The following is a 24048-nucleotide window of genomic DNA, read 5'->3' as shown; positions in this document are numbered from 1 at the left end:
AGAAATTTCCCATACTGTGCTGCTGTCATCCTTCCTGCAAGTGTTTTGTTGTTATCACTTCCGTGTTGTTGTAAACCATTGCCATCATTAACTTAACTGTCAGTGTTGACACCAAAATGTTTTAAATGAGGAGGAGGTTGGGTTTTTCCATTACAAGGATTTATTTTTTAGTTCTGGTTCAAAATCTCATTTCTATATTTTGTCTACAGCAACAATTTTCAAAAAATATTCACCTTTGTATTATAAAAAATAATAAAATATATCCTCCTAATTGAAACAACAGTTCTTCGGTCCTCTTGCAGTTGCTGTCAACTGGTGTGGAGTCCACTTGGCAGCAGGTATTTTCTTCAAATTTCAGTCAGAATTTGGAAAAACAGATATATTTGTTTCATTTACAATTGCATCACATGTTTTTCACCAATCTTCTTAAAATACCAAAACAGTAGTCACATCAATTTTAACACATGTATTTGACAGCTGGAATGAACTAGCTGATTAAAGACTGGAGATGACAGATATGAGCTGCAGATGACATGAGTACTGTTTTGGTATTTTGGTCTTCTGTATAAATATTTTCAGCTGGTTTCCCAGCATACCAGATTTGCTTGTATTTTTTATTTATTGATTGTTATTTTTGATGCTGTTATTGGTGGTGGGCAGCAGATGTTGTAATTAGAAAATTAAGTAGTAGAGGAGACAGCAAGACTATTAGCAGAAATATGATATTTGTTCAACCTGAGTTTGTTATGGAGAATGCAATTGATATTTTCTATTTACATAATTTTGATCTTTTATTGCTTACTTTCATACCAAATTGTTACAAGTACTTATTTAATTTAGTTAGCCTTTAAGATTTGTAGCAGATTTATAATTTAATGGATACCATCCATATATAATATTATTAATAATAATAATCAATAAGCACCTCTGTAGTGCAATTGGAAAAACACCAGAACATTGTGTCCTTCAATTGGAAAAGACTTAAGTTCAATTTTTATGATGAGAGGAATCTTTATACTTTTTCAGTTGAAGGTGAGTTAGCTGATCTCATATGGAGGTAGCATGGTTTTTTTTCTCCTGGAAATTCAGGTTTTTCATCCTGCAGATCAGCCATGAGAACACATGCAGTTTACAGACAAAAGATACGGTTATTGGTGGTGGGCGACAGATGTCAGTAGTGTCATTGTGTTGTAATTAGAAAATTAAGTAGTAGGGGAGACAGTGAGATGTATGTAGCTAAGTAGAGTACCCTCCCATTATGGGTACTTGGATTCTTTGGAGTTGTCACATTGCAATAATAATAATATATTTTAACATAAGGTTTAATATCACATTATTTAATAATGTGATTCATATAACTCATATTTCTTAAAGCTTATAATACTGTTTTCTACATTACACTTTTTGGCAAGAAATGTAATGTATTATAGTGTAATATATATATATATATATATATGTTACATATAAAATGTAATATAATTAGAAATTGATATACAAGTAAAATAAATACAGGACTAATGTATAATGTATAGAAAAATTATTAGTAAAAATTTACACATAAGAATAACTTAACACACAAACTCATTTTTCTTTCCTTGCAGTAGACTTTCCAAATTGTTATAATTGATAGACACACTTAATGCATCATTAATAAATATCACTCATGCAAATCTCATGATTCAGTTGTAGATTTTACAAATATGGTTTTTCATTGCCTATCACTTTTCGCTGCTATCCTGCAATGTTTTATTAGGGCTTTCCAAATATCATGGTTTGATCAGTTGGTTCTGATACTTGATGGGATGACATGACCTCTGCAGATCTTTTTAGATGCTCTCATAATAATAGTCTATTCTGAATGGAATGTGAATGTTTTCCCAGTCCATTTCAAGACCATGTGGATGTATGTGTTTTAAACCTTGCCATATCATTACCATCATCATCTCCTTTGCATATTAGGCCCAATAGCCTGTTACAGCCAAGTAACCTGGCATCTAGGATTATTGCTTATGATAGCAGACAGTGTAGATAGGTTAATCTTGTTTGCATTGTCTTGTATGTTTGTGAATTGCATGTTCTCTTCTGCCAGTTTGCTTGTTTTGCAGGATAAAAACCTGAGTGTCTGGGAGGAAGACCATGTTACCTGCATTATAACCTAACATTTGCCATCACATGAAAAGCACTGATAAAAGTTTTTTTGCATCCTAGATGGTATTTGAACCCAGATCTTTGCAACCAAAGGGCATCATTAATATTGATTGAATTATAGAGGTGGAGGCATGCCATGTCAAATCTAAAAATTCCATACTAAAAAGTATATCAGTAATGTCACATGTCATATGATAATGCATGCTATTGTAATTGTGTCCTTCAGATTTCTATGGATCAGCCAATTTCTCCTATGTAGACTTTTCAGCAGTTAAAGTATATTTTGAAAGTCTGGAGATTGCACTAATGATTGTAGTTTTCTGATTGATGTAAAGATGATTTTTTTGCCTATTATACTTTAGACAAGATTTTTCTTGTTTTTTTTTTTAAATCTTGCCTGTAATAATAGTAGTCTATAAAGGTGAGGTCTGAGTTTTGCTTATTCTCATCATGTAATAGGTTTAGAGCCTGGTAGTGTAATGCTTTGATTATACCAGATTTTTGCATAAGTGATGATGGGTACTCTCCATAGTATGCTTTGATCTTCTCTGTCTCAAAAAAAAAAAAAGTCTTGTATGTATAGAAGTTAGCCAAGCACAGCAAATCTTTGACTTACATGGTTAATTTGTTTCAAATGCTTCTGCTCAAGTTGAATGGTGCTTAAATACAATGCATTTTTGACAAAATCCATATGTTTGTTTCAAAGGGTAATTAAAGCTATAACAGGCTTTTGTTTATAATACGTCTAATAGTCAATTCATTCATTTCGTAAGCACATGTAATGTTTGCGAAATTATTACTTTTTTCAGGTCATTTAATAATTTCTACTTTTAGTCCATAGTTATAATGTACCTCACCTTATCATTATGAATACATGTATTCTCACTGCACGACTTTTATGTTTCTAAACACATAGTTCAAGGCTTTTATTTTGTTTACTATAAATACCTACCTAGGTTTACTAACGAGACAACTTGCGCTCAAGATAGAAACTGGTGATGACTATCAACTTGCTAGGAAAGCTATCTATTATATTAAAATGCATGCTATTAAGATTCAGTCATATTTTATAGCCAGATATAGAAAGAAAGTTTTGAAAATTTACCAGAGAGGTTACGAGAATATAGTTTTCACCATCGAAGTGACTTTTAAGTATTGCAAAGTGAAGTAATTCTGATACTGAAGATTATATTCTCATAAGCTGTGGTAAATTTTCAAAACCTTTAAGTTTCTTCCTATATTTGGCTATAAAATATGATTGGATCAATAATATTCTTCATTTTAATATCTTACCTATGCCAAACTGGAACCTTTTGGTTCATATTTTAACCATCTATTACGTTCACAAAGTTGTACTTGATATATGGTATTGCTAGTCCTAAGTTGAAATATCACAACCACTTGTCTACAAATCCATGCAAGTCAAGGACTTGGTATATTGAAAAGCTAGTAATTGGCTACAGGTTAAAAATGGCTACTTTACTATCATTATTTTGAAGAATTTGTGGTATTGCTGTGGTGCTCTCATTATAGTACTACTCAAATTACAGAAAGGATTGATGAGCACAATAATTACAATAATAATATCAGCCAAGCAGTTGATTCTAAATACCTATCTTCTCACTTCTTGGCTTACATTTTTAAATATCAGATGCTTTTTTTTAATAAGTTACCAGTTATTTTTCTAAAATGAAGTTGGTAAAACTGTCAACAAATAACTGGTCATTTCTATTTAGGTCCAGTTGTGATATGTTAGATGATTTTAACATAAGAAACATCTACATTCCAAATTCGGTTAAAAATGGTTGAACTATTTGTCCTGTAGAGGTCTGCAGAGGAGGAGGAGACCCCCTCCCCCCCATCCACCTATACCACAATCCTCTAAATATTCCTTTTAGTTCACTTAGGCTGAATATAGTAAGTTGTTTCTTACATTGTAAGAAACAGCTTACTATATTCCAGTATTGATTGAAATTAGAATTGTAGAGGTTTATCCTAGAGAGGGACATGCACTAACCCATTATTTCACCCCAGGCTGACTAATGCATATAGTCAGCCTGGGCTGAAATTTCAGAGTACTTCGAGCAATGTCAGAAACAGAAATATTCCGCATTTGGTTGAAATTAGTTGAATAATGTGTAGAGGTGTTGTCTGTTAAGGATGGAATCCCTCCACTCCTACAATCTCATTTGCATTTTTTATATTTTATTTCTTACATTTCCAACCTGGATAGTGATCCGCTGTCCAGTGATTTCGAATCCCGCCACTTTCAGAGTGTTGTGAATGTTTTTAGATGGTCTGAAATGGCTTGAAAAAGGTTCACTTTTGGTCTTTAGATGTCACGATTGGTTGTAGAGAAAGTTTAAACTGTTTCTTCTTATCAGTGAAAAAGGGGATTCATTCTCTTTTTCTCCATTTTGAGGGTGAACTTTATTTTTTGATGGAATCATTTAGAAATATTAGGAGTCTTTAGAATTTATTTTTACTTGATTTCTAGTGTTTTATCCCGAAGATGAATCAAGAAAAGTGAAGTGTTTTTTTTTTAAATCCCATTAAAGATAAATTTTTAATGAGTGTATATCCTGGGTATTTTACTCTTTTGCAATTTATCTTTGTGATATTTCCTTCAAAAATGTAGTCATAACATTGAGATTAAAGTTATGTGTTCTACAAAAGTTAGAAAATATCATTTACCAACTAGCTCACATATCTTCAAACATTTTAAAAATCAGAAAACATATATATATCTGTGACTTTAGTTAGTATTCAGAGATGAACAGTGTGCTGTAGTCATCTTTATTATGTTGCCAGGAGTTATAGGTGAAATACTAAGTAATACATTACATTATGCCAGTGTTACTCAAACTTTCAGTAATTGTGTACCCTTTTTAAAATTTTCATGTCCCTGGTGTACCCTCTCAGGAAAAGTTATTATTATAACTTCTCAGGGAGAAGATGATGTTTCATTCAAACATGAATAATTCTAAAGTAATTTATTTTTAACATTTACGTTATAGTAAATTGCAAACGTGAAATTTTTTTTTCTAATTATTGAATACATTTTTAGTTATAAGAATCCAATATGTATACAGACGAAAATTATAAAAATTTAAATTTTCAGTAATAAAAAAGTTTAATGAGACAAATGAAATTCAGCAGACAGTTCTGAGTATGCAATTCGAACTATTTGAATATAAACTTTTAATACAAACAGTTCGAACTGCTTGGATGGAATGCAGTCATGCTGTCAACCAGGCATGACCTTAACAGAGGTCAGTTGATACATTCTAGGAGACATGTTTTGTTTAAAACTTCCTTTAGATTTTTTAATTATTGACCCCTACTGACCATTCGCATATCCATTGGGGGTATGTGTACTATACTTTGAGAAACTACATTATGAAATGGAAAAAAAATTAATTCTTAAGCAGTATTTATCATCATCATCATCATACAACCAAAATTTTTGATAGTACAATAATGTTTTTCTCTTTTGTTATCTTATTTAAAATTAAAAAAAAAATAATGAAAAAAAATATATATATAATTGAATCATCAGAATATAATGCTGTTCAGATGAGAGAAACAGATAAAGCAGTTTAGTTAGCTACAGACACTACTATGCTACTTCAAGACACCTGTTAAATTTCCTGCCATTAATTATAAGATCTTTTATAGCATTCTGGCCCATTCATTCAATAATAGATGCTGTGGCTGTGTAGATGTCTGAGGAATGTGAAGGATTGCATTATGCTTCCTGAACCATTCCTGATGCATCTTTCCAATTTAATATACAATACATGGCTATCATTAGGCCACCTTATATGCTTGGATGTACAGGTAAGGTAATTTTAAATGTGTTCTCTCTCTTTCCCTCTCTCTCTCTCTTTTCTTGAAGGATGACAGAAACAGTTTGTCATAACAAAACCATTTTGTTATGTATATTATTTCTGGGAAAACTCTGTTAAACTCCCATTTTGTTATGATAAACACATTTTAGGAGCTATTTGTTATGTGTAAATGCAAAGATTACTGTAGATAATGCATAGCAAATAATTTCTTTTCAGGTTCCAAACCTACCAAAATATACATCTCAAGTAGTGGGAAGGTTTATAAAGGTAATAATTAATTTTTTTTAAATGTTTTACTGTGATATTTTATTGATATTTCATACATATGGAAGTTAGGCTTTAAAAAAAAAGTATTTCTGTTACATTTGGGCAAAAAAATTTGTCCAAATATAATATCATAATAGAATACAATATAAAATTATGAATTATTATTTCATATATGATTGAACAGTAAAGCTTGACCTTGATTGCACAAGATTGAAATTAGATTTGGGGTGCTTAAGAGTCAAAGCTGTATACCTGAGAGAAGACCTCCACATAGCCTATAAAGGAATGCAGAGAACCGACCAGGGCTTCTGACCTAATGTCCAATCCTCACCTTATCGTGGTGCGCCCTGTTGGGTATCTACCTGGATACTGAACGAACGAGGATGGGCTGGCAATTTGGGATATAGCTAACCAAATTGTATTCTTATTGGCTTAAACCAATATAGAAAATAATGGTACAACATGACAAAATTTCATGCCGGCTGGGGCATCGCCCGGTTAAACAAGGCCCCCGTTGTTTTCGCCAGGAGGGTGAACAGCGAAAAGTCAGCTACTGGAACAAATCCTAAAACACACCCCAACTCAACACCCCCAGAGTTAAAGATCAGTACTATTAACATAAGAAGCCTGAATGACAAAGAAATGTAGCTAGCTGAAGAATTAGATAAGTACCAGATCGACATGATAGGGGTGACTGAAACAAACAAGACAAAAACTGGTGAGATCTTTCTGAGCAATAAATACAAAATGTTATATTTAGGAAATGACAATCAAGTAAAAGAAGGAGTAGCCATAGTATTCAACGCAAAATATGGGGCTAATCTTCTTGAATGGCAGGCAGTCTCAAGTAGAGTGATGTGGGCAAATATGAGAATGGGGAATTGGACAATGAGACTTATTTGTGCCTATGGTCCCACAGAAGGTTCTACTAAGGAGGAATTTTTTGATGCTTTAGAAAAAGCAACTGACACAATGAAAAAGGAAAAATTGGTCCTTGTTGGGGATCTAAATAGCTGAGTAGGAAATGATTGTCAGACATACAAAAATATTTTGGAAAATTTGGAGAAAAGAGCAAAGCTAATAATAATGGCAAATTCCTGTTGTATTTCTGCTCAAGACATGGACTGGTTATTACTAACACCATGTTCCAACATAAAAATGTGCACAAATTCACATGGAGGGAAGAGGCAAGGAATAAGAAAAGTCTCATTGACAATATTATTGTTGATAGTGATTTTTTTCTCCCTGGTGCAGGACACCAGACTGTACAGAGGATTTGAAATTGGAAGCGATCACTATTTAGTATTGAGCAGGATAAAATTGAATTTCATATTGAAAAGAATAACATGTAAGAAAGTTTTAAGGCGAATAAAAGTTGAGCAGCTCTCAGATGTGAACTGTAGACTAAAATACACGAAGATTATTGAAGAAAAAATGAAAGAGTTTGAGAATAGGAACCAAACCTTTGAGATTCAGTGGCAAGCCTTGAAGAAAATCCTGATTTATTCAGCCAGAGAGGCATATGGTGAGGTTGTCTGCAAGGATAGAAAAATCAGAACTCCATGGTAGACACAGGAAGTTAAAGAGACAGTGAAGGAAAAGAAGAAATCATATCAAAAGTTCCTGCCAAATAAGTCAGCATGTGCTCTTAGAGAATACAGAGACAAATGAAAGAAAGCTAAACACTGTAAAACTAGTTAAAGAAAAAAACAAAACAAAAAAGTCATGGGAGGACTTTGGCAAGAACATAGAAAATAAATATCAAGAAGGTGGTAAGATATTCTGGAGGTTGTTGAAGAAGTTTAGAAATGGAGGAAAGAGTGCTGTAAAAGGAATTACAGATGATAAGGGTGACATGAAAACAGTGGTACAAAACACTCAACAGGCATACAGTCAGGAATACATATCTATCATTCAAGTAGAAAAAGCCATCAAAGGCTTGAAATGTGGAAAGGCAGCAGGAGTAGATGATATTCGATCAGAAATGCTGACGTATGGTGGTATAAATGTCTTACAGTGCCTGCACTGCATAGTTCAGAAAGCTTGGACAGAGGGACGAATTCCCGATGATTGAGTAGAGCTCTAATAGTACCCGTATATAAAAAGGGAAATAAAACTGAATGTGAGAATTACACAGGTATTTCCCTACTGAGTGTTCCTGGCAAGATCTATGCAAGTATACTTGAGAAACAGTTGAGAAGAATTGTTGAATTGGTGAGGAACAAGCTGGATTCAGGCCAAATAGAGGCTGTCAGGATCAGATCTTCACTTTACGACAAATAGTTGAGAAAGCATGGGAATATAACAAAGATCTGTATTTAAGTTTTGTCGATCTGGAAAAGGCATATGACAAGGTGCCAAGAGAGAAGCTGTTCAATACGATACAGTTATATAGTGTCAATGGGGCATTATATCAAGCAGTACTTAGTCTTTATTTGAGTTGTAAGTCAGCAGTTAGAATTGAAGGAAGTACAGGAAGATGGTTTAATGTTAAATCTGGTGTAAGACAAGAATGTATATTATCTCCTCTGTTATTCATTATTTACATGGATCACATTATGAAGGAAAGTGGTATTAAACATGATATCAGAATTGGAGATGTTAATGTCAGCTTCAGCTCTTTGCTTTATGCAGATGATGTTATACTTCTAAATAAATCCACTACAAGTCTGCAAGATTCCCTGACTAAATTGAATGGCTGTTTTAATAGATATGGTATGAAGGTCAGCATTAAAAAGACAAAGACAATGAAAATAGGCAGAAACATTTAAACTATCAACTGCATTGTGAATGGAGAACTTATAGAACAAGTAAAACATTTCAGCTATTTAAGCATGATTTTTATGAAGATGGTAAATTAAATATGAAAATAGACAACAGAATCAACAAAGCTGGTATGGTAGGCAGTCAATTGAATAAATTCATATGGAATAAGAGAGAAATTAGTCGGATCACTAAATTAGCTGTATAGAAGACAGTGTTCAAACCAGTTTTAACTTATGGATCTGAGAGCTGGGTCAGAAGTAAAACACTTGACCAAAGATTAGAGACCGCAGATATGAGAGTCCTGAGAAAGATTAGAGGCATGAACAGGTGGCATCAATGGCAATATCATATTAAAAACAAGGATATTAGGATAGAACTTGACATTGTCAGCATCCAGGAATGCATTAGAGAGCTAATCTCAGGTGGTATGGTCACTTAAACAGAATGGGTGAGGAAAGATTAGCAAAACAAGTCTTCTCTGCCAGGTTGACAGGAAAACGACTCAGAGGAATACCAAGATATAGGTGGATGGATGCAGTACAAAGTGCCTTAGACAATAGAAATATAAGATCTGATAATGTTGGAGTCTTGACAAGTAACAGACTGATTTGGAGGAAAATTGTAGATAGGAAGTTAGTAATGATGTTAATTTTGCATGTAGTATTATCATATTCTGTACATTCCTTGAGGTTACATGTCAGGAATTTGATGAAGATGAAATTAGATTCTTGTTTTCAGATTTTAAAAGAAATTCGGCTGTTTTTAAAGTACTGGATTGATATAGAAATTGCTACAGTAACTGGATGATATAACTGAAAAGGATGCTGTTTAATTATTGTCTAGTTAATTTATTACCAGATAAATCTCAAGTTTTATAGCAGTTGACTAAGCTTTTATTAGCCATTATGCATATATGTATAAGATAAAAACTATTTGAATGTATTTTTAGTTTATTTCCATATATTCTGTATAGTCCTACATTTTCTGTTAATTAGATTTAATTTCAAAAAAAGTATGAAATAATTGTGCATAACTGAATATTCAGTTCCATTATTTTGTTTTTCCCTAGCCTTTAAGCCAAGCATACCATGATTTGGCGACTGCATATGCTACTAATAGTCCTGATGAAGTTCGAACTATAATTAATAAACATACTGAAACATTTAACAGGGTAAAAGAAAATTGTTGTGCTGTATTGTTTATAGATATTTTTAATGTAGTTTTTTCCTCCATGTCAACCTATGTATTTTATTTACAGTCAACTCACACTATAGTACAGTTATAGGAACCACAGGAATAGTTTCTTATAATAGATAGTATGCAATAGTGAATTTCTTTTTTATCATAGCACTGTACCTGTAGGGATTGTGTCAGGACTTTTCAATACTTTGTTATAGTGTTTACTGTAGTGAGAGTCAGCTGTGCATCTGAAAACATATTTTTATGTTTTAGTAAAATTGGAACTTTTAAATGTTTTTGTTTCAAACAAAAATGTATCAAATAATAGAAAATGTTTACTAGATTAGTTACAAGCAAAAAAAAAAAAAAAAAAACAGGATTAGGAATTTATCTAAAAGGTATTAGTGTGAAAATATGATTTTCATACTGTAATTATTATTATTATTATTGTGACACCTCCAGGGAGTCCAAAGACACATTGAGGGAGAGTGTGCCAACAGCATCGAATGATTGAACCACTTCCAACTACTAACCGTGCTCAAACTTGCTTAATTTTTTTGCATGAGCCATTAGTAGCAGAGACTCTACCAATTGACCAACCTTTGCTGGCTAATTAAAATTTCTTACAAGAAATGACACTGTACTGCCACTATTAGTAACAGCAGGGTGTCATCCATCAGTAAGAGACTGCTAATCAATATTGCATTTTAAATTTGTCATATGAATGATATATTCCAATTTCACTTCAGTCTTTGCTAAGTATAAATCATGATTTAACTGACTATTTGACTCTTTATAGTTATTATTACGATTGTCCAAATGTATCTAAAAAAGGAAGAGAGTTATTGTTTTCGATCTTGATGGTAAATTGGATACTTTGTGTTGTTTGTTCAGGCAGCTGAGGAATGTATTTAATGTTTTGCAACCGTGGGGCCAAATGGCAAAAATATCATCAACATATCTGAGCCAGACTTTGGGCTTTAGGCTTGCTGAATCTACATTGCTTGAAGTCTTCCATATAAAAGTTAGCTATAGGCAGCGAAAGTGGTGAGCCCATGGCCGTACCTTCATTTTTCAGGTAGAAATTATTTTGCCACACGAAATACTCGAAGAGAAGTACATGGGCAAAGAGGACTGTGATATTGGGAGGAAATATGTTCTGTATGAGAAGAATAGTATCATCGATCAGGATATTAGTGAAAAGAGCAGTTATATCAAAGCTGACTAATAAATCTTTGTTGTTGAGCATGATGTTTTTGATATTTTTGAAATTTTGTGTATTTTTTATGTAGGAGAGTGAATGACCTACCAACTTCTTGAGAGTAGCTGCTCATTTTTTGGCTAAGTGATAATGGACCTGTCATTGTGGTGTGTTTGATTTGTGTATTTTAGGCAGGCCATAAATTCTGGGAGTGCAGACATAATGCAGTAATAGCTTTTTAATTGTTTCATCTGGCCATATGAACACCAACAATTAATTTTGTTGTTTTCTTTTTGATGCAGTTTGTAGGATTTTAGTTAGTTAGCCAATTGGTACATGTTGCGGTCAGATACCAATTGTTTTTGTTTGTTTGTTTTACCCAAGGTATGCTTGTCCATTCAAGAACAACGGTAGCATTGCCTTGGTTATTTCTTAGAGATTTAAGAGCTGTTTTTCTGCTTTAGTTAAATTGCAACTTAGCTGTTTTTAGTATGTTGATGTTTCCATCAGTATTTTATTAGCTATATTGTAGGAGAGGGATTTTAGACCTCTTTCAGTGTGGTATATGAAGTCTAGTTTGTTTACTGACCTTGGTGCAATAGCATAGTTTAAACCTTTTTGCAGAAGCAAGAGTTCTCCATCGTTAAGGTTGTAGCTGGAAGTGTTGATAACTTGGCCTTGTGGTCTGTTGGTGGTTCTTGCTTTTTACTTTGTTTGTTTGTGATTGGCTGCTTCTCTAGGCATGGCGTCCAGATTGTCTGTTGCTTTCTTGTTGTTTCAGTCTTTGGAACTTCTCTATCCTCTCTAGAATGGGCAAAGAGGGTTAAAAGAAAGAATTTTAATAAGACCAAATCTGAATTACTGTGCCCGTGGGGATAAAGAGTGGCAAAGATTGTAGCAGGTCTGTAGAATGCTCTATATTAAAATAGATTGATAGTCTTAGGCTTCAAAAATTAGCTGATAGGCAAAAAAAAAAAAAGGAGACATGTAGAAGCATTGATGCTGAAGACTTTTTTTTTTCATTACATGGCAAGAAGGGAGAGAACAAGCAGTCACCAGTAGAAGTGGTGTAAAAGTGTGTTTAGCAAGGATGTTAGGACTAGATTTTTTTTGCTTGGAGGATGGTAAATGGGTGGAATGAGTTGTCAGAGGTGCTTATGGGTACTTTATCAATGAATGAGTTTAAGGAGAAGGCATGATAGGTGTTGTGTGAATAATTGTGTGAATGAATGAATAATGGTGTGTGTGAATAATCTTCCACAATGAGTCTTCTGATTCCATGGAGATACCTGTATAATAATAATATATTCTTCCAAGTCCATATTTTTGCCACCATTACGTAACTGCTGCTGAAGTTAGCAAAACATATAACATAAACTAAAGTTGCAATTCATTTTAACAAGAACATTTTACAAAATGAATTATGCAATTTTTATTCTCTTTGTGAAGAACAAACACAGACAAGTGAATTTAATTTAAATAAATTCTGCGATGGAGTATTACATTACAGTAAATGGGGTGGAAAATTGTGTTTTATTAAAACCTTATTTCTTTCCAGTTTTTTTTTTTTTTTTATTAAGATTGCTTAATACATAAGTCACTTAATAATAAAAATGTGATTTATCTTAATGGAACTCATCAGATACTCTACAAGCAATATTCAACAGCATATTGTATTGGTAGGATTATGCTTGGAGTAACTGATGAGGCTAGAGATCTTGCAGTTATGGTTGATAGAAAGCTGCAGTTCAAGGTCACATTACAAAAATTGTAAATACAATTCAGGGGATAATTGAGATGTTGAAACAAACATTGACATGTAAGGATGTGGAAATCATTTTGTCTCTTTAATAAGGCCATGATACAACCGCATCAGGACTACTATGTGGAGATTTGGTCTCCTGTATTCCAAAGGGATAAAGAAGCTATGGAAATGCTGCAATGAAGAGTTACAAAGATAGTATCAGGATTATGAAATGTAGATTACAAGAATAGATTGAGAGTATGTGGACTGCAGACATTGGTAGACTGAAGAAAGAGGGATGATTTGATAGAGATCTATAAACTTTTTATAGGACATTATAGGATATTGGTTGATAAAATTTTCATTATATGGAAGTATGGAAGGTGGGGAGAGGACAAGGGAGCATCCATGAAAGTTAAGTGTGTATGTGTGTGCAGTTAAGAAGGGGGTAAGAGCTACATTTTTCTCTCATGAAGCCATGAGTGAGTGGAAAAGTTTGCTTGTTGAAGTAGTGAGTGCATCTAGTGTGAATGAGTTTAAGAAAAGGTATGGCAGCTGGCATGAGTGTTCTATAGCTTCTCTCTATGAGTCCTTGACTTCTTGGAAGTCTAATAAAAAATAAAATCAGCTAACACCTTTTATTCCCTTATAGGGAGTAGGCAGCGAGGCCTTTATACTCTATCTAGCTTTTGGAGGCTGAGTGGGCAGTTCAATCTCCACCGGTAGCCAGAGATAGCTGGCCCATGTCTATCACTAATTATAGCAGACACCGAGAGATGGTACCTAACCCTAACAAGATATATTCCTGTCTGAAATAATGTGAGTACTACCGTCGATTTTCTTGAGTTTACAGGATAAAAAACCCGAGTTTCCGGAAGGAAAAACCCGCTTGCCCATGCCAGAGATTGACTAACTCAGGAATCGGTCGAAGAAAGGCTTAGAAAAAGTTCCTCCAGTCAGCGACTAGACTCGAACTTAAGTCTGACTTCAAGCGACCAAGCGCCACTTCCACTGAGCTACACAGGCCTCGGAAGTCTAATAATGATAGTAATAAACTTTTTCATTTTCATCATCGTCATCATTTTATGATATGGTCCCTTCTTGTATATCCTTTCAAAGGCACATGATATTAATGTATTATCCAATTTATATTATTTCTAGTTTCCTGTTGATGTATCCAAATAAATTTGTTATTTGTGAGGTCTACAGTATTGTCATGTTTTGTTTCAGTCTTCTAAAGCACTAGAAAGCCAGACTGAAATAGACCACTGGGATCTTTGTCTTCTCTGGGGACTGCCATTCTTGTATCAAACCCCAAACACAAGATTATCCTCACATTTTTGAGAGCTAATTATATCAAGTTACTGTTTAATATCTCCATTTTTAATATGATATGTTTGTTTATTTTTTCATGTTGTTCCTACCAATGAAAAGTTATTTGCAAAGCTATAGTACATTTTGTGCCATGGACAGTCTAAGGATTTTTTTCCCTACACACACACACACACACACACACACACACACACACACACACACACACACACACACACACACACACACACACACAGGTAACCCTCGTATAACACGGATGTTAGGTTCCATAGAAATGCTGTGTTATATAAATCGCGTTATACGAGACATAGATCACATAGAAAAAGTAGGGTTAGGTTCCGAAATCGTTTTTTTTTTTTTTTTTTTTTTTCAGATTATATAAACTACAATCATGTTGTTCCATCATTTAATATTGTGTGTTATTGATATTTAAGTGCCTTAAAAGATAGATATATAAATATAAGATCTGACAATGTTATAGCTTTGACAGGTAACAGATTGAATTGGCAGAAAATTGTAGGTAGGAAGTTAGTAATGATGTAAATTTTTCATGTAGTACTATCATATTCTATGTACACCTCTTGAGGGTAAATGTCAGGAATTTGATGATGATGATAAACAACGACATATCCAACAAAAACAATATTTTTATTTAATTCAGGTAAGTTAAGAAAACATAAACTATGACAAATACGTAGTTAAAATTCTAAAAATTACAAATTGTACACAAATTTCATTGCATATAATGCATAAATGTGTTAGACACAATAAAATAAAGCGCATATTTTAATCGTCATCACAGTCTTCAGAAATAACATTTCATGGATGTTCTTTAAGTGGTTGGAGGTCGTCACCACTTGAAATCTCTTGGACATCATTTGTATAATTCTCATTGCATACTTCAGCTGGTTTAGTCATCAAGAAGTCAGTAATAAGACTTTGCTTTCCACTATGTTGCAATTTTTTATTAAGTTCATAATATGGCGCTAAACAAATATCCAATTGTCTCGTGAATTTTCCCGAGCGCTCCATTGAGGGATCATTATCCATAAAATAACTTCCTAACTTTCTTGCCAAGTCCAATCCTTCTGCTAACTTCTTTAAACTGAATTCTTTAACGGATTCATCACAATCAGAATCTTCGGCAGAACTTGCCCTGCCATTTGGTTCGACGGCATCTATTAATTGTACCAGTTCCTCCTTTTTTAAATCTGTTTCTCCATCAATTAATTCACTAATTTCATTTTCAACCATATCGCAATAGCCCTCTCCATCAGAAATGTGTGTGACGTTTATTATACGACGTAGCTTGGCATCCACCGGAGGTACGAAATTTTGTTCCATTACGGCTTCAGGCCATATTTTTTTCCAGCAAGCATTCAGCGTAGAGCGTTGTAATTCCTTAATGGACAGAGAAATAATTTTTACACAATTCAATATTGAAAACTTTTTCCATGCTTCAGGCAGCGTCATGTTTGGATTAGATTCCATTTTTTCCAAAATTAATTGAAATGTTCGCCGAATATAATATGACTTAAATGTTGATATTATTCCTTGGTCGAGTGGTTGAATAAGTGAAGTAGTATTAGGCAGCAAAAAAGTTATTTTAATATTCGGATGGCTTAAATTTGTTGGGTGGCGTGGTGCGTTATCTAAAATTAGTAGAATTTTGAAGTCCATATTCTTTTTCTTTGTGTAACTTTCTACATTGGGTACAAAACACTTGAAAAGCCAATTTTCAAACATGCTAGCTGTAACCCATGCCTTTTTGTTGGCCCATCAATAAACAGGTAGGATGGACTTGTCGAGCCCTTTCATCGCACGAGGATTTGCAGATCAGTTAATAAACATTGGTTTTGTCATGTAATCACCTGATGCATTACTACATTATTCCAAAGTAGAGTAATTCTATCTTTGGAATCTTAATCCAGGAGCTGATCTTTCATTTTTCGAAATATAGGTGCTTTTTGGCATTTTTTTCCAATATAACCCAGATTCATCTACATTGAACACCTGGTCTGCACTGTAACCACCTTCTTAATGATTTTTAAAAGTTCTGCTGGGTATTTCCAGGCAGCTTCAACATATGCTGATGCTGAATCTCCCTGGATTTTAAGATTATACAAAGAAAACCCCTTTTTAAAGTTTTTGAACCAACCCTTACTGGCAGAAAATCCATGCTGAGAGATTTCTTCTGAAGAATCTTGATTAAGTTCTTTTAAATGTTTATAACTTTGAGAGCTTTTTTGCTTAATAAGGTGTCCATCCAAAGGAATTTTCTTTTGAGTGTAATCTTCTATCCAAATCATTAGAGATTTCTCCATTTTTTCTATTAGAATATCGCGAACGCGAGCAACACGCTTTGCACTTACCGTTGACCCAGCAATAACACTTTCTCAGATTTTATGTTCATTTTGTTTGATTGTTCGAATTGTTGATTCATTTAAATTCAGAGTCCTTGCAACAACTCCTGGTTTTTCTCCAATTTTCAGCTGATCCAATATTATTTTAATTTTTTCGTCGAGAGAAATGAATTTCCTCTTCAATGTTGGTTTTTTCCCTTTCGTTGCAGTGGCCATTACAATAAAAATAAACTTTTACATTAAAAAAAAACAACATTACATATGTATGTAACTCACCAGAAAATAAACTGCTCTGCTTGAGAATAACACACTTATGATTTTAAATACGCTTTCCTGGCAGAAAACGAAGACAATTTTCAACAATAAACACTTTATACAGTAAACCCTAGACGGCGAACCTATGGCACGTCTGTGAATTTTGCTGGCACGTCAACAATTTACAGGTGATATCCTTTTATACGCTTATAAATTATTCAAGTTTTTTTTTTTAATTGTTACAATACGTACAAGCTGAATTTTGTTTTACACAATACAGCAGCTATAAAGACGTTTTGGTGCGGTATTAACAAAAGATCGCGCGACCCAAAGACAAAAGCAACTGACAAATGTTGAGTTGAAATGCTAATTCTCTTCAATCGAATTCCATAACATCTGAAACTGTCATAACAACATTCACTATTAGTTTTAACACATTCACAACAGGGTGTCATTTATCGTTCCAATGGAACTTCTCATTACTGACTGGCTCAACTCACACAAGTGTTTCAATCCTTGGTTGAATTTTATGGCTTCTTGTTTGCGTTTGAGGTGGCAGGCGAACTCGCACATTCATTATATGGCATGTTTAAACCACTGGTTTAAACTTAAACATTGATATATATATATACATATATTTTTTTTTAAAAATAGATTTAATGACTTAAAAACTAAGATTACTTATAAAGATTTAATAAGATTAATACAACTAGTTTCGGCTTATAATAACCTTCATCAGGTATTCTTAAAGGAAGAGAATAGTAATAAACATTGAAGTATCTAAAAACTTGAAAATACAGGTAAAAAATCGCCACACATAATTGGTACACAAAAAAAATGCTGATCTTTTATCTTGTACCCACAGTTAAGTTTGGTAATGTAGGAGTAATGTTTTTTTTTTTTTTTTTTTTTTTGTATCAATTATGTGGCGATTTTTTACCTGTATTTAAGAATACCTGATGAAGGCTATTATAAGCCGAAACTAGTTGTATTAATCTTATTAAATCTTTATAAGTAATCTCGGTTTTTAAGTCATTAAATCTATTTTTAAAAATGTATCACAACAACCGAGTTGAAGCATATAATCACATATATATATATTATGTATTCAAGATACCAAGTGATTTTATATGAACTTGGTTTTTAATCCTGTTTCCCAAGAAAGCAAACAAAGTCAAGTTTGGGCCTGCAAGTACTGCAAGTCTAAGGCAACTAATCCCTAAGGTAGTGCCAGTCGACGCAACTCGTGGTAAAGGTGGATAAAGTTCTGATCACTATTCTTAGTATTTTTCCTCTAATGTAAAGCACATCCCCTTGCGGAGATGTATGATGCTAAACATTAAAGGCAATGGTCACTACCCATACCGGTTTCGACCTTTGTTGAGGTCTCATCGGTTGGAGCCAGACCTGAAATGCTAAGAGTGATAAAGAGTTGCCTCGACTGGCACTACCTTAGGGATCAGTTGCCCTTAGACTTGCAGTACTTGCAGGCACAAACTTGACTTTCTTGTTTGCTTTCTTGGGAAACAGGATTAAAAACCAAGTTCATATAAAATCACTTGGTATCTTGAATACATAATATATACCCAAGTTAAAACTTACTACACACACACACACACACACACACACACACATATATATATATACAGGTAACCCTCGTATAACGCAGTACTTATACAACGCGGTTTCGATATAATGCACTCTATAAATTGTAGTAATCTTTATCTTTTCATATATTTTTCATCGTACGACTTAAAAATCAAATTTTATCTTCGTTAAATTTGTGTCTGCCTGTGTCGCACATGTAGTTATAAGTAGCAAATTTACATTAGGGGAAATACCCTTTAGCATGCATGTACGTCAATTGTTTATTGTATAAAGTGTTTATTGTTGAAAATTGTCTTCATTTCTGCCAGGAAAGTGCATTAAAAGTGTTAATCTCAAGCTGAGCACTTTATTTTCTGGTGAGTTACATACATATGTAATGTTTTTTTACGTAAAAATTTATTTTTTTATTCTGATTGTGATGAATCTGTTAAAAGAATTCAGGTTAAAGAAATTAGTAGAAGGATTGAACTTGGCAAGAAAGTTAGGAAGGTATTTTACAGATAATAAACCTTCAATGGAGCGCACTGGAAAATTTACAAGACAATTGGATATTTGTTTAGCTCCATATTATGAACTTAATAAAAAATTGCAGCTTAGTGGTAAGCAAGGTCTTATTACTGACTTCTTGATAACTAAGCTAGCCGAAGTATGCAATGAGAATTATACAAAAGACGTCCAAGAGATTTCAAGTGATGACACCGTCTGGCCACTCATAAATAAAGAACATCTACGAAATGTTGTTTTTGAAGACAGTGATTACGATTAAATTATGCACTTTATTTTATTTTGCTTAAAACATTTATGCATTATGTGCAACGAAGTTTATGTACAATTTGTAATTTTATAATTTTATACTATGTATTTGTTTCATAGTTTATATGTTTTCTTAACTTACATGAATTACCTGAATGAAATAAACATATATTTTAGTTGTATATTTCGTTGTTTATATAATTAAAAAAAAAGATTTCGGAACGTAACCTTACTTTTTCTATGTGATCTGAGTCTTGCATAACACGATTTATATAACACATTTCTATGGAACCTAACATCCATGTTATACAAGGGTTACCTGTACTCCTGACTACATCCTCTTGAATATTTGCCATCACTGTCCAGTTGCTGCTTATTTTATTTAGCACTCTCTCCAACTGTTTACTCCAGATATGAAAAGGAAGAATATCTTCAGGTTATGTGACCCCTTTGCCATCCCTGATTCCTTTTACAGTTCATTTTCATCCATTTCTAAGTTTTTTAAATAGCTTCCAGAACTTTTTTTTTCCACCTTCATCCTATTTTCTTCTGTATTCTTGCCAGTCTTCCCTGACTTTTATTTAGTCACTTTTACACATTGTTTCATGTTACATTTTTCTATATATTCCTTCAAGCCATCTGCTGCTTTATTTGTAAGATACTTTCAATATGATTTCTTCTTTTCAGTACTGTCTAGTCTCCAAACTTTCATTGTTTTCTTTAATAATATTGTATATTTGAGTATCCAATTGACCTCTAAAAGCTGCTCAACTTTGATTCTTATTTTAAAGTTGTCATACGCATTTTTCTTTGTTATGATATTCATTTTTATTCTTCTTACAACTGCATAGTAACCACTTTGTATTTCAGATTCCCTATATATTTTTTTCCTGAACCAGCACAAACATCTAGCTACAATAACATAGTTAATAAGTCTTTTTCTATATCTTGTGTCTTCTCCCTGTGTGAATTTGTACTCATTTTATTTTGGAACATGTTGTTAATGATGACTAGGTTCATGTCCTGAACAGAAATCCAGCAGGTACTTACCATTATTATTATTATCATCTTTTCCCTTTTCTTTAAATTTTGCTAAAACTTTTCTGTAAGTCTGGGATTTATTTCCTACTCTGCTATTCAAATCTCTAACAAGGACCACCAGCTTTTTCTTTCTTTTTTTGGTTGTCTACCTTCTTTAATGCTTCAAAAAATTCTTCCACTTCTTCCTTAGCAGAACATTCTGTAAGACCATAATAGCGCAAATAAGAAGTTTCATTGTCCAGTTCCTCATTTTGAAATATACCCTTATCATTGTACAAGAAATTGTTTGCCTGTCAAAAGTTTATGTTCATGTTTAGTGTTAAATAGTTACCCATTCCTTTCCCTTGTCAGTGTTACCCAATTATATAATCTTAGAATTATTATTATGCTTTTGTGATAGAATTGTTTCAGCTTATTTTATAATTTTCTTTTCTCTTGCTAGGATAATAATATGGGTCTAGTCAAGCAGTGTTTAGCACATCTCTACAAAAAGAATATACAAAGGCTAACAAAGGTATGAATAATTTATTGTATTTTGAATGCCTTCATTATGTTTTTTTTCATAATCAACTTAATTTCTGTTAATCCTTTTCATAACTTATTTGAATTTGATTTTGATGTAATACTATCATGGCATGTGGCATACCATGATAGTATTACATAATAAAGCTTATGTTATCACTAGTCTCCTATCAACAATTTTCTTTCAGATTAATCTGCGATTTGTAAAGACTAATATCTTCATTTTGTTCTTTTCAGGGCATGTTTATCCTTTTTTTTTTATTTTTTTTTTTTAAATTCAAACCTATCATAAGAAATATATTCTACACAGTGACTCATTTTTTTTTATATAATATATACAAATGTAAGGTTAATGTCATTTTTTTATATAGCTCCCATCCAGAAAAGGTTTATCGTAAACCTTTAGTACATTCATACTATGGGTGAGCTAAGAAATTTTTTGTCATATTTTTATTAATTTTATATATAGTTTTTTTGCATGTTTGTTTATTTATTACATAGTCTGGAAACTCTGCTCTAGATCCAAATGTAAACTTTTTCAAACCATGAGGCCTCCACTAAGTGTGTATGTTTGGGAGGAGGGGGGGGGGTCTCTCACATTGGGCAGTGAAATTCATCTCGCACCTAAAGACAATCACAAAAGTTCATATGTTGTTTAAGAGATATTTGTACCATGAGAAATTTCTTCAATTAACATGAAAAAACACAATGGATAAATACTACTATTTATTTAAGGCTATATATTCCAGCCCGAATATTACAGGCCATCATCAGTGTCAACAGTGGTTAATTGCAAAGTAGAATGCGAACAATGGATTGATTAGAAAAACTCTTACAATAAACCTTACGCAGTTCTTACTTTTTCAAATCAGTCCAATGTTCACGTTTTGCTTTGTAATTAACTATTGTTGTCACTGATGATGGCTTGTAATATTCAGGCTAGAATATATAACCTTAAATAAATAGTACAGGGATGGCCACGACGTGGCTTGAGCCGCATGCAGCTCTCGTCTCGCGGCTCTTCTTGATCTACCAGGAAAAAATAAACAAAAAGAGAAGAGGAAACAACAAAAAAGAGGAACAAAAAAAACAGAGTTAATTAAAATTACTGCAATATAATTCGAAACACATTAAATGATGTTTACTTTGAACAATTAGAATAATTTTAAAGTCGAAACATAATAATTTTAGTTACTTATTTACTAGTAGAGGCCTTCCTTGTATCCATTTTCTTAGTAAGCTCCTTAAAATTAGTGTGTAATTAGTCAAAGCAGTTCTTACAAGCTCGTTACAACCTCACCATGTGCACACTCACTCCCGTACCATCGCATTAGTCAAAGGTTCCGGCTCTTTTAAGTCTTACTGGAATTATTTTGGCTCCAAAAGGACACATAGCTGGCCACCCCTGAAATAGTATTACTTATCTGTTGTGTTTTTTCATATTAATTGAAGAAAAGGCCATTCAAACCTATAGCATGTTGGTTTGAGAGCAGATAAGCTAACAACTCAGCCATCAGCCTTACAAATGAATTTATTAATCATCAGATTTATTTGTGGGTTTGAATCCCTGCTATGAGCACTTGGACTTTTAATTAACTAGCACCAGAAAGAAACACTAAAAAAATAATTGGTAGTCATTCTAGTTGGAAACATTTAGAAAATGTTACATGCATATCAGACATGCTGTTAAGCCTGTTGCTTTTGCTTTTTTGACTCAGCATTGAAAATGCTTATATTCACACAACGTTACATGGCAGTAGTATTTCTGTGTAGCATTGGAAATTCTTTTTGAATCTTTATTCAAAATGATACAAACTTAATGTCTTGTAATTATTTTTCAGTACATAAAGAACTTAACTGCAGAAGTTCATTATTTTATTTAGATACCAGATTTATCTCAGTTATTTAGCCAGTCTCATTGGCTATATGGTTAGCATACTTGCTCTCCAGCTAACAGATTGTGGATTCAAATTTCACTGTAAGCATGGAAGTTTTGAGAATGTCTTTAGGTGGATGATGCATTTCATCACATGGTGTGAGACCTGCTGCCCTGCTTATTGGAGGGAGGTCTGTAATGACCTGAAAAAGTTTTTTTTTCCCTCCCTCTATAACAAGGTTTTTGGAGTATACAAAAAAAAAATTTTAATTACAAAATAAAATAAAAAATACTGAAAAAATTTCTTAGCATGCATATGGTACTAATACACTGTAGGTTTACTATCTTTCATGCATGAATTCAAGTCATATAGAAAAAAGTAATTTCTGAGGAGACAAGGGAATCTTTTATCCAAAAGTTTTTCTTCAGTATTCGAAATTTCTCTTTTGGAAAGCAGTGATTAAAACTTTGACAAAGAAGGGAGATGTAAGTTGCAATCAACTAATGGGTAATGACCTACACTTTGAAAAACACTATTTTAAAGCACCACTGACTCTTTTTTTCGTATTTTTCCACGTATATGACGATTCTTTTTTCTAAAATTTTTAGACCAAAAATTGGTGAGTTCATCTTATACACGGGAAGGGGGGGGGGGAAGAATTGAGAGACTCGCTGTTGCTGTGGCAAAACTACCAGTACTTTGTCTCTGCGAATAGGCTTCCTCCAGTCACTAGCCTTTGTTAACTCTATTGATTGACATCATTAATGGCTGATTCTGAATAAACCAATCAGAACTCTGGACGCATTCATACGTCTGCAACTTGTTGATGGGATAAGTTAATTCATTAACAATATTTTGAGCATTAGCCCATAAAAATGTCCAAAAATAAAAAATGATTGTCATATTCTTCAAAATTCAAGTTAATAATCATTCAAAATAATTACTCCAGCCATTCAGGACAGGTGTTTTTTCAGATTTTAAATCACCTAAATTTAGCACCTTTGATTTCTTTTGCTGACTCTTTCTTTCATTTGTTAGGTTTTTTTTTTCCTCCCTTTTTTTTTTTTTTTTTTTTTAACAGCTTCCAGAACATTTTTGCTGCCTTCATGATAATTACACATCTTCACTTTTTACACATATT

General features: G+C 33.1%; 1 protein-coding gene across 1 annotated transcript in view; it reads left to right on the top strand.

The window, feature by feature from the left end:
• The window catches only part of CSN3 (COP9 signalosome subunit 3), a 218263-nt gene that overhangs the window by 83715 nt on the left and 110500 nt on the right, over positions 1–24048 (top strand). The window contains exons 9-11 of the mRNA XM_090407666.1: positions 6216–6266; positions 10102–10203; positions 20951–21022. Coding sequence (XP_090263792.1) covers positions 6216–6266; positions 10102–10203; positions 20951–21022 — 225 coding nt within the window. The remainder of the gene's footprint in view (positions 1–6215; positions 6267–10101; positions 10204–20950; positions 21023–24048) is intronic.

Source organism: Typopeltis vanoorti, chromosome 17 (genome assembly GCF_054136105.1).
Source record: "Typopeltis vanoorti isolate ZY-2024b chromosome 17, IOZ_Tvanoo_1.0, whole genome shotgun sequence".
Lineage (NCBI taxonomy): Eukaryota > Metazoa > Arthropoda > Arachnida > Uropygi > Thelyphonidae > Typopeltis > Typopeltis vanoorti.
Note: the sequence above shows the minus strand (reverse complement) of the source record. Positions and strands in the feature narration are given on the sequence as shown.